The 10,530-nt window shown below is 40.5% G+C and overlaps 3 protein-coding genes across 3 annotated transcripts; all 3 read left to right on the forward strand.

Moving 5' to 3' along the window:
- Positions 1-1,138: 1,138 nt before the first annotated feature.
- On the forward strand, positions 1,139-2,376 carry LOC122722446 (polygalacturonase-like). Its single transcript, XM_043953144.1, has 3 exons — positions 1,139-1,273; positions 1,368-1,676; positions 1,747-2,376. The coding sequence occupies exons 1-3, from the start codon at positions 1,139-1,141 to the stop codon at positions 2,374-2,376; spliced, it is 1,074 nt and encodes a 357-aa protein (XP_043809079.1).
- Positions 2,377-4,912: 2,536 nt separating this feature from the next.
- On the forward strand, positions 4,913-6,150 carry LOC122722447 (polygalacturonase-like). Its single transcript, XM_043953145.1, has 3 exons — positions 4,913-5,047; positions 5,142-5,450; positions 5,521-6,150. Exons 1-3 carry the CDS (start codon positions 4,913-4,915, stop codon positions 6,148-6,150), a joined length of 1,074 nt encoding a protein of 357 aa, XP_043809080.1.
- Positions 6,151-8,688: 2,538 nt separating this feature from the next.
- LOC122722448 (polygalacturonase-like) lies at positions 8,689-9,926 on the forward strand. Its single transcript, XM_043953146.1, has 3 exons — positions 8,689-8,823; positions 8,918-9,226; positions 9,297-9,926. The coding sequence occupies exons 1-3, from the start codon at positions 8,689-8,691 to the stop codon at positions 9,924-9,926; spliced, it is 1,074 nt and encodes a 357-aa protein (XP_043809081.1).
- Positions 9,927-10,530: the final 604 nt, after the last annotated feature.

Consider the following 10,530-nt stretch of genomic DNA (forward strand, 5'->3'; position numbering starts at 1 on the left):
TCTCTGTCTTCTTACAGTATTAAAGGAGAACGACCAGAGAGGCAAAGGTACGATGTTCTTTTATACTGTTCAAGTTATGAGCAATTCCTTTCTCTCGCTTTTCTCTTCAGGCTTATTGAGTTGAGCGTCGGAGTGGCTGCCGTGGGCACCCATCACCTCACGTTCTCATTCTTGCAGGTTTAACCAATAACAGCACAGCTCTATTTTCCGACTGCATCACCAAGCTAGCCCGGGTGCTCGTTGGTCAATAAGCTCAAAGTTTTGGAATAAAAAATGCACAAGCTCTATCACATCGACATATTGTCGAACCCCGTGAATATGTGCGTCGCCTATTTTGCTTTTCATTTTAGCTCACTTTGTGTCACTGCACGACATATTGAGGCGTTGAAATCTCTTCGGTGAAAAATACATTTTCTCATTAGGTTTTTTTAACGTCTTTAAATTTTTTTTTTATTGCATGCTAAGGGCAATTTTCAAAAGATTCAAGGACCGATTATGAATTTAGAAGGTACATGGCACTAATTTTATGAAAATAGAATATTCTGTGAAGCGAATAAATCTACCCGTGCTATGATTTAGGATCTACTCAAGCATCATCACTTAAAATCTCTTCAAGAAAGGAAGTCACTGTGAGTATGTGTCACGATTAATCGTTGCTCCGTTTCCTTTTCTTTAAAAGGAAACGTGACGCGGCTCATAAAAAGTGCATGCGATTTCTACTTATGTGAATTCTATTTTTTTTATGCAATATTTTGGAATATTGCACGGTGCGAGACAAATGAAAATCTACTATTGGCGTTGGAGGGTGCTTGTCATGAACAAGTAAGAAATCGCTATATCAGTATGAAAGGCTTAGACGTAAAGATAAGTTTTGCTGCAAACGAATGAAAAACAAGACAATATCTACTTATAGGTTAGACGTTAGTCGGTATTTCTCTGTTATGCTTTTTATTAAAAAGCGACAAAACAATTTCCAATAATAGAACAAAAGTTACAAGTAAATAACTTCCCTCCGTTATAAAATCCGGTAACTTTAGATAATTGCTTAGATATAAAAGCTTTTGCAAACAAGGAGAAATCCATTCTAATTTGCCGCGCATTTTACGAAAGAACTTAGAAAAGAAAAGGCTTCATGAAGATGACGACCCTGGAGACGTATTTTTCCCTGACATCTTTGCTATTATTGTTTGTTTTTGCTGGTAGAGTTCAATCTGCCGTATTTGATGTGAAAAATTATGGTGGTAAAGCCGATGGCAAGTCAGATATTAGCAAGGTGTGCTGACGATTCCTAATTTTTAATTTCGCCGTGATTTTCTTATACCTCATTTTAACTGAACTTTCATCTCCCTTTTTTTTTTCCTTTTCAGGCATTATTGGGCGCGTGGAAAGAGGCTTGTTCAGCAAAGGGTTCCAACATAGTTGTAGTACCCAAAGGAACATATTCCATAGGTTTAACTGACTTAAATGGTCCATGCAAGGGAGCCATGGAGCTTCAAGTCCAAGGAACCTTATTGGCACCGATAAACCCTAGCAGTTATGCCAAGGACAGCTGGATTACTTTTGCATACATTGATCAATTCAAATTATCCGGTGGTGGAACCTTCGACGGACAAGGGCAAGTGGCTTGGAAGCAAAATAACTGCGGTCGAAATCCAAAATGCAAGAGACTTCCAGTTGTAAGTTTAATTGAATCGTATATTGTGCATGTATCATACTGCTTTGTAAGATGATTAATAACGTTTCCTTTATGTGCTTCTTGTCCCTTTAAAAACACGCCAGAGCTTGCGGTTTGACTTCATCACCAACAGCGTAGTTCAGGACGTAACATCGCTCGATAGTAAGAATTTCCATGTCAATCTTCTAGGTGGCAAAAACCTTACTTTCGATCGCTTCACGATCACTGCACCAGGAGATAGCGTCAATACAGATGGAATTCACATCGGGCATTCAAACGGGATCAACATTATTAATTCAAATATTGCCACCGGCGATGACTGCATCTCCATTGGTGGTGCCAGCGAACAAATAAGGATCACAAACGTACGATGTGGACATGGACATGGCATTAGCGTGGGAAGTTTAGGGAAGACCACTGATGAATTTGTCTCCGGAATTTTCGTAAGGAACTGCACCTTCTATGACACCGACAATGGAGTGAGAATTAAGACATGGCCGGCATTACATGGTGGCATGGCCTCTGATATGCATTTCGAGGATATTATGATGAAAAATGTCCGCAACCCTATCATTATAGATCAAATGTACTGCCCATGGAATCAGTGCAATCCAAAGGTAACGCGAAAAGAAATGAAAATGAAAGAGTCTCTTAATGCATTGTCCGTGGACAAATCTGCCCGCAACATGAAATTTCTGTAACCCTTTGCCGTTTCTGATGTTTGTTTCAGCTTCCGTCAAAAGTTAAGATCTCCAACGTCACCTTCAAGAATATTAGGGGCTCTTCAGCGACCGCAGTAGCTGTTCGACTTAATTGCAGCAGCAGTTTTCCATGCCAGAAGGTCGAGCTCGCTGACATTAACTTGACGTACGGAGGAAAGGAAGGCCCTGTAAAATCCTTGTGTGCAAATGTTAAACCCACACTTAAGGGAAAATTGACTCCAACCATTTGCTAGTATTGTCAACGCTCAAACCTCGCAGCTCCTAGCCGCGATACATGGATTATCGAGGAGATGAGCATATTTCAAGTTGTAAGTTTTACCAAATAAAACGAGACACTTCAAAGTTTCCTTTTATATAGGTTACTGCGTGGGTAGACGGCCAAGATACTCGCATGTTGCTCTTTGTCTTTTTTGTTTTTCCATTTTCTATTCAATCTGCTCGCTCACTCGTCGGGTTTCGCCTCGTCGTGCGGTGATTAAACTGACAACAGAAAACATGAGATTACAGTCGAAGGCAGTTTGGCCAAGTTTCGACCCTAGAAAAAATTATTCTGTCCGAATTTTCAGGCTTTTTATAGATTTTTCGTACAGTTTTGAACGTTATTTTCATCACGATAGAGTAATCGTATTAAAATTTCCACTCAAAGGCACACATTGTCCATGAGAAGAAAAGATATGCGTATTCTTTGGTGCTGAACTCAATTTGATGCTAGATTTACACAATCCACTCCCTAAAGAATTTGTTGAGTTTCGTTGCACAGTGCGGTGATGAAATCGACAAAAGAAAATTTAACACTACAGCATATCATGAACTCCTTCAGCGTAATCCAATGTAATGGATGCGATGCAACGCAACATTTTCGGCTCAAATGAGAAAAGAAACTGGGCCGCGGGAAACAAAATGCGGTTTTTTTAGAAAGGTTTGCGAAATAAGAGACTCATGAAATTAGGGCTGCTCATTTAAAACTTATTATCGGGAACCTAAGAAACTCGTTTAATAAAAACTTATTCATTTGATGGGTCGAGGTGCTGTGAGAATTTCAACACATAATAGGTCCACGTGATGCTGCACAAGGGTCGCCCAAAGAAAGGCATGAGTTGTCAACACATAATAGGTCCACGTGGCAAGATCTGATGAGTGGGTAGCGCGGCCCCACTCTAGGAAAGGAAGGCCCGCACACCTCAACACCCTGTTTATTAGCATAACTGGCCCTCCCCTGGATAAGATGAGTCTCGGCACAAAGTTATCATTATCAGGCACAGTCCCGCGTATACCCATTATGGCTATAGTCGCGGGATCACCGACCTATTAGCCGGCGATATCCCTGATCAAGCAAACGATCACATCATCATTGGATTATCAGAAAATGCTATATTTATCTCTGTCTTCTTACAGTATTAAAGGAGAACGACCAGAGAGGCAAAGGTACGATGTTCTTTTATACTGTTCAAGTTATGAGCAATTCCTTTCTCTCGCTTTTCTCTTCAGGCTTATTGAGTTGAGCGTCGGAGTGGCTGCCGTGGGCACCCATCACCTCACGTTCTCATTCTTGCAGGTTTAACCAATAACAGCACAGCTCTATTTTCCGACTGCATCACCAAGCTAGCCCGGGTGCTCGTTGGTCAATAAGCTCAAAGTTTTGGAATAAAAAATGCACAAGCTCTATCACATCGACATATTGTCGAACCCCGTGAATATGTGCGTCGCCTATTTTGCTTTTCATTTTAGCTCACTTTGTGTCACTGCACGACATATTGAGGCGTTGAAATCTCTTCGGTGAAAAATACATTTTCTCATTAGGTTTTTTTAACGTCTTTAAATTTTTTTTTATTGCATGCTAAGGGCAATTTTCAAAAGATTCAAGGACCGATTATGAATTTAGAAGGTACATGGCACTAATTTTATGAAAATAGAATATTCTGTGAAGCGAATAAATCTACCCGTGCTATGATTTAGGATCTACTCAAGCATCATCACTTAAAATCTCTTCAAGAAAGGAAGTCACTGTGAGTATGTGTCACGATTAATCGTTGCTCCGTTTCCTTTTCTTTAAAAGGAAACGTGACGCGGCTCATAAAAAGTGCATGCGATTTCTACTTATGTGAATTCTATTTTTTTTATGCAATATTTTGGAATATTGCACGGTGCGAGACAAATGAAAATCTACTATTGGCGTTGGAGGGTGCTTGTCATGAACAAGTAAGAAATCGCTATATCAGTATGAAAGGCTTAGACGTAAAGATAAGTTTTGCTGCAAACGAATGAAAAACAAGACAATATCTACTTATAGGTTAGACGTTAGTCGGTATTTCTCTGTTATGCTTTTTATTAAAAAGCGACAAAACAATTTCCAATAATAGAACAAAAGTTACAAGTAAATAACTTCCCTCCGTTATAAAATCCGGTAACTTTAGATAATTGCTTAGATATAAAAGCTTTTGCAAACAAGGAGAAATCCATTCTAATTTGCCGCGCATTTTACGAAAGAACTTAGAAAAGAAAAGGCTTCATGAAGATGACGACCCTGGAGACGTATTTTTCCCTGACATCTTTGCTATTATTGTTTGTTTTTGCTGGTAGAGTTCAATCTGCCGTATTTGATGTGAAAAATTATGGTGGTAAAGCCGATGGCAAGTCAGATATTAGCAAGGTGTGCTGACGATTCCTAATTTTTAATTTCGCCGTGATTTTCTTATACCTCATTTTAACTGAACTTTCATCTCCCTTTTTTTTTTCCTTTTCAGGCATTATTGGGCGCGTGGAAAGAGGCTTGTTCAGCAAAGGGTTCCAACATAGTTGTAGTACCCAAAGGAACATATTCCATAGGTTTAACTGACTTAAATGGTCCATGCAAGGGAGCCATGGAGCTTCAAGTCCAAGGAACCTTATTGGCACCGATAAACCCTAGCAGTTATGCCAAGGACAGCTGGATTACTTTTGCATACATTGATCAATTCAAATTATCCGGTGGTGGAACCTTCGACGGACAAGGGCAAGTGGCTTGGAAGCAAAATAACTGCGGTCGAAATCCAAAATGCAAGAGACTTCCAGTTGTAAGTTTAATTGAATCGTATATTGTGCATGTATCATACTGCTTTGTAAGATGATTAATAACGTTTCCTTTATGTGCTTCTTGTCCCTTTAAAAACACGCCAGAGCTTGCGGTTTGACTTCATCACCAACAGCGTAGTTCAGGACGTAACATCGCTCGATAGTAAGAATTTCCATGTCAATCTTCTAGGTGGCAAAAACCTTACTTTCGATCGCTTCACGATCACTGCACCAGGAGATAGCGTCAATACAGATGGAATTCACATCGGGCATTCAAACGGGATCAACATTATTAATTCAAATATTGCCACCGGCGATGACTGCATCTCCATTGGTGGTGCCAGCGAACAAATAAGGATCACAAACGTACGATGTGGACATGGACATGGCATTAGCGTGGGAAGTTTAGGGAAGACCACTGATGAATTTGTCTCCGGAATTTTCGTAAGGAACTGCACCTTCTATGACACCGACAATGGAGTGAGAATTAAGACATGGCCGGCATTACATGGTGGCATGGCCTCTGATATGCATTTCGAGGATATTATGATGAAAAATGTCCGCAACCCTATCATTATAGATCAAATGTACTGCCCATGGAATCAGTGCAATCCAAAGGTAACGCGAAAAGAAATGAAAATGAAAGAGTCTCTTAATGCATTGTCCGTGGACAAATCTGCCCGCAACATGAAATTTCTGTAACCCTTTGCCGTTTCTGATGTTTGTTTCAGCTTCCGTCAAAAGTTAAGATCTCCAACGTCACCTTCAAGAATATTAGGGGCTCTTCAGCGACCGCAGTAGCTGTTCGACTTAATTGCAGCAGCAGTTTTCCATGCCAGAAGGTCGAGCTCGCTGACATTAACTTGACGTACGGAGGAAAGGAAGGCCCTGTAAAATCCTTGTGTGCAAATGTTAAACCCACACTTAAGGGAAAATTGACTCCAACCATTTGCTAGTATTGTCAACGCTCAAACCTCGCAGCTCCTAGCCGCGATACATGGATTATCGAGGAGATGAGCATATTTCAAGTTGTAAGTTTTACCAAATAAAACGAGACACTTCAAAGTTTCCTTTTATATAGGTTACTGCGTGGGTAGACGGCCAAGATACTCGCATGTTGCTCTTTGTCTTTTTTGTTTTTCCATTTTCTATTCAATCTGCTCGCTCACTCGTCGGGTTTCGCCTCGTCGTGCGGTGATTAAACTGACAACAGAAAACATGAGATTACAGTCGAAGGCAGTTTGGCCAAGTTTCGACCCTAGAAAAAATTATTCTGTCCGAATTTTCAGGCTTTTTATAGATTTTTCGTACAGTTTTGAACGTTATTTTCATCACGATAGAGTAATCGTATTAAAATTTCCACTCAAAGGCACACATTGTCCATGAGAAGAAAAGATATGCGTATTCTTTGGTGCTGAACTCAATTTGATGCTAGATTTACACAATCCACTCCCTAAAGAATTTGTTGAGTTTCGTTGCACAGTGCGGTGATGAAATCGACAAAAGAAAATTTAACACTACAGCATATCATGAACTCCTTCAGCGTAATCCAATGTAATGGATGCGATGCAACGCAACATTTTCGGCTCAAATGAGAAAAGAAACTGGGCCGCGGGAAACAAAATGCGGTTTTTTTTAGAAAGGTTTGCGAAATAAGAGACTCATGAAATTAGGGCTGCTCATTTAAAACTTATTATCGGGAACCTAAGAAACTCGTTTAATAAAAACTTATTCATTTGATGGGTCGAGGTGCTGTGAGAATTTCAACACATAATAGGTCCACGTGATGCTGCACAAGGGTCGCCCAAAGAAAGGCATGAGTTGTCAACACATAATAGGTCCACGTGGCAAGATCTGATGAGTGGGTAGCGCGGCCCCACTCTAGGAAAGGAAGGCCCGCACACCTCAACACCCTGTTTATTAGCATAACTGGCCCTCCCCTGGATAAGATGAGTCTCGGCACAAAGTTATCATTATCAGGCACAGTCCCGCGTATACCCATTATGGCTATAGTCGCGGGATCACCGACCTATTAGCCGGCGATATCCCTGATCAAGCAAACGATCACATCATCATTGGATTATCAGAAAATGCTATATTTATCTCTGTCTTCTTACAGTATTAAAGGAGAACGACCAGAGAGGCAAAGGTACGATGTTCTTTTATACTGTTCAAGTTATGAGCAATTCCTTTCTCTCGCTTTTCTCTTCAGGCTTATTGAGTTGAGCGTCGGAGTGGCTGCCGTGGGCACCCATCACCTCACGTTCTCATTCTTGCAGGTTTAACCAATAACAGCACAGCTCTATTTTCCGACTGCATCACCAAGCTAGCCCGGGTGCTCGTTGGTCAATAAGCTCAAAGTTTTGGAATAAAAAATGCACAAGCTCTATCACATCGACATATTGTCGAACCCCGTGAATATGTGCGTCGCCTATTTTGCTTTTCATTTTAGCTCACTTTGTGTCACTGCACGACATATTGAGGCGTTGAAATCTCTTCGGTGAAAAATACATTTTCTCATTAGGTTTTTTTAACGTCTTTAAATTTTTTTTTTATTGCATGCTAAGGGCAATTTTCAAAAGATTCAAGGACCGATTATGAATTTAGAAGGTACATGGCACTAATTTTATGAAAATAGAATATTCTGTGAAGCGAATAAATCTACCCGTGCTATGATTTAGGATCTACTCAAGCATCATCACTTAAAATCTCTTCAAGAAAGGAAGTCACTGTGAGTATGTGTCACGATTAATCGTTGCTCCGTTTCCTTTTCTTTAAAAGGAAACGTGACGCGGCTCATAAAAAGTGCATGCGATTTCTACTTATGTGAATTCTATTTTTTTTATGCAATATTTTGGAATATTGCACGGTGCGAGACAAATGAAAATCTACTATTGGCGTTGGAGGGTGCTTGTCATGAACAAGTAAGAAATCGCTATATCAGTATGAAAGGCTTAGACGTAAAGATAAGTTTTGCTGCAAACGAATGAAAAACAAGACAATATCTACTTATAGGTTAGACGTTAGTCGGTATTTCTCTGTTATGCTTTTTATTAAAAAGCGACAAAACAATTTCCAATAATAGAACAAAAGTTACAAGTAAATAACTTCCCTCCGTTATAAAATCCGGTAACTTTAGATAATTGCTTAGATATAAAAGCTTTTGCAAACAAGGAGAAATCCATTCTAATTTGCCGCGCATTTTACGAAAGAACTTAGAAAAGAAAAGGCTTCATGAAGATGACGACCCTGGAGACGTATTTTTCCCTGACATCTTTGCTATTATTGTTTGTTTTTGCTGGTAGAGTTCAATCTGCCGTATTTGATGTGAAAAATTATGGTGGTAAAGCCGATGGCAAGTCAGATATTAGCAAGGTGTGCTGACGATTCCTAATTTTTAATTTCGCCGTGATTTTCTTATACCTCATTTTAACTGAACTTTCATCTCCCTTTTTTTTTTCCTTTTCAGGCATTATTGGGCGCGTGGAAAGAGGCTTGTTCAGCAAAGGGTTCCAACATAGTTGTAGTACCCAAAGGAACATATTCCATAGGTTTAACTGACTTAAATGGTCCATGCAAGGGAGCCATGGAGCTTCAAGTCCAAGGAACCTTATTGGCACCGATAAACCCTAGCAGTTATGCCAAGGACAGCTGGATTACTTTTGCATACATTGATCAATTCAAATTATCCGGTGGTGGAACCTTCGACGGACAAGGGCAAGTGGCTTGGAAGCAAAATAACTGCGGTCGAAATCCAAAATGCAAGAGACTTCCAGTTGTAAGTTTAATTGAATCGTATATTGTGCATGTATCATACTGCTTTGTAAGATGATTAATAACGTTTCCTTTATGTGCTTCTTGTCCCTTTAAAAACACGCCAGAGCTTGCGGTTTGACTTCATCACCAACAGCGTAGTTCAGGACGTAACATCGCTCGATAGTAAGAATTTCCATGTCAATCTTCTAGGTGGCAAAAACCTTACTTTCGATCGCTTCACGATCACTGCACCAGGAGATAGCGTCAATACAGATGGAATTCACATCGGGCATTCAAACGGGATCAACATTATTAATTCAAATATTGCCACCGGCGATGACTGCATCTCCATTGGTGGTGCCAGCGAACAAATAAGGATCACAAACGTACGATGTGGACATGGACATGGCATTAGCGTGGGAAGTTTAGGGAAGACCACTGATGAATTTGTCTCCGGAATTTTCGTAAGGAACTGCACCTTCTATGACACCGACAATGGAGTGAGAATTAAGACATGGCCGGCATTACATGGTGGCATGGCCTCTGATATGCATTTCGAGGATATTATGATGAAAAATGTCCGCAACCCTATCATTATAGATCAAATGTACTGCCCATGGAATCAGTGCAATCCAAAGGTAACGCGAAAAGAAATGAAAATGAAAGAGTCTCTTAATGCATTGTCCGTGGACAAATCTGCCCGCAACATGAAATTTCTGTAACCCTTTGCCGTTTCTGATGTTTGTTTCAGCTTCCGTCAAAAGTTAAGATCTCCAACGTCACCTTCAAGAATATTAGGGGCTCTTCAGCGACCGCAGTAGCTGTTCGACTTAATTGCAGCAGCAGTTTTCCATGCCAGAAGGTCGAGCTCGCTGACATTAACTTGACGTACGGAGGAAAGGAAGGCCCTGTAAAATCCTTGTGTGCAAATGTTAAACCCACACTTAAGGGAAAATTGACTCCAACCATTTGCTAGTATTGTCAACGCTCAAACCTCGCAGCTCCTAGCCGCGATACATGGATTATCGAGGAGATGAGCATATTTCAAGTTGTAAGTTTTACCAAATGAAACGAGACACTTCAAAGTTTCCTTTTATATAGGTTACTGCGTGGGTAGACGGCCAAGATACTCGCATGTTGCTCTTTGTCTTTTTTGTTTTTCCATTTTCTATTCAATCTGCTCGCTCACTCGTCGGGTTTCTGTAACAGCCCGGAAACCGGTACCCTCTTTGTAACGGCCCAAACTGCTCGGCACTAGGATCCAGATCGGCTTAAGGCCGCCGGGACCCGTAGTAAGCCTGCTATGAACTCTGTGTATCTGTTAAA

Source organism: Manihot esculenta, chromosome 18 (genome assembly GCF_001659605.2).
Source record: "Manihot esculenta cultivar AM560-2 chromosome 18, M.esculenta_v8, whole genome shotgun sequence".
NCBI classification, from domain to species: Eukaryota; Viridiplantae; Streptophyta; class Magnoliopsida; order Malpighiales; family Euphorbiaceae; genus Manihot; species Manihot esculenta.

Bases quoted from the DNA above. Each gene is read 5' to 3' on its own strand.
- LOC122722446 (XM_043953144.1), top strand. From the start codon at position 1,139: ATGACGACCCTGGAGACGTATTTTTCCCTGACATCTTTGCTATTATTG. The intron at 1,274-1,367 runs GTGTGCTGACGA...TTTCCTTTTCAG, and splicing joins GCAAGTCAGATATTAGCAAG to GCATTATTGGGCGCGTGGAA. The intron at 1,677-1,746 runs GTAAGTTTAATT...TAACGTTTCCTT, and splicing joins AATGCAAGAGACTTCCAGTT to TATGTGCTTCTTGTCCCTTT.
- LOC122722448 (XM_043953146.1), top strand. From the start codon at position 8,689: ATGACGACCCTGGAGACGTATTTTTCCCTGACATCTTTGCTATTATTG. The intron at 8,824-8,917 runs GTGTGCTGACGA...TTTCCTTTTCAG, and splicing joins GCAAGTCAGATATTAGCAAG to GCATTATTGGGCGCGTGGAA. The intron at 9,227-9,296 runs GTAAGTTTAATT...TAACGTTTCCTT, and splicing joins AATGCAAGAGACTTCCAGTT to TATGTGCTTCTTGTCCCTTT.
- LOC122722447 (XM_043953145.1), top strand. From the start codon at position 4,913: ATGACGACCCTGGAGACGTATTTTTCCCTGACATCTTTGCTATTATTG. The intron at 5,048-5,141 runs GTGTGCTGACGA...TTTCCTTTTCAG, and splicing joins GCAAGTCAGATATTAGCAAG to GCATTATTGGGCGCGTGGAA. The intron at 5,451-5,520 runs GTAAGTTTAATT...TAACGTTTCCTT, and splicing joins AATGCAAGAGACTTCCAGTT to TATGTGCTTCTTGTCCCTTT.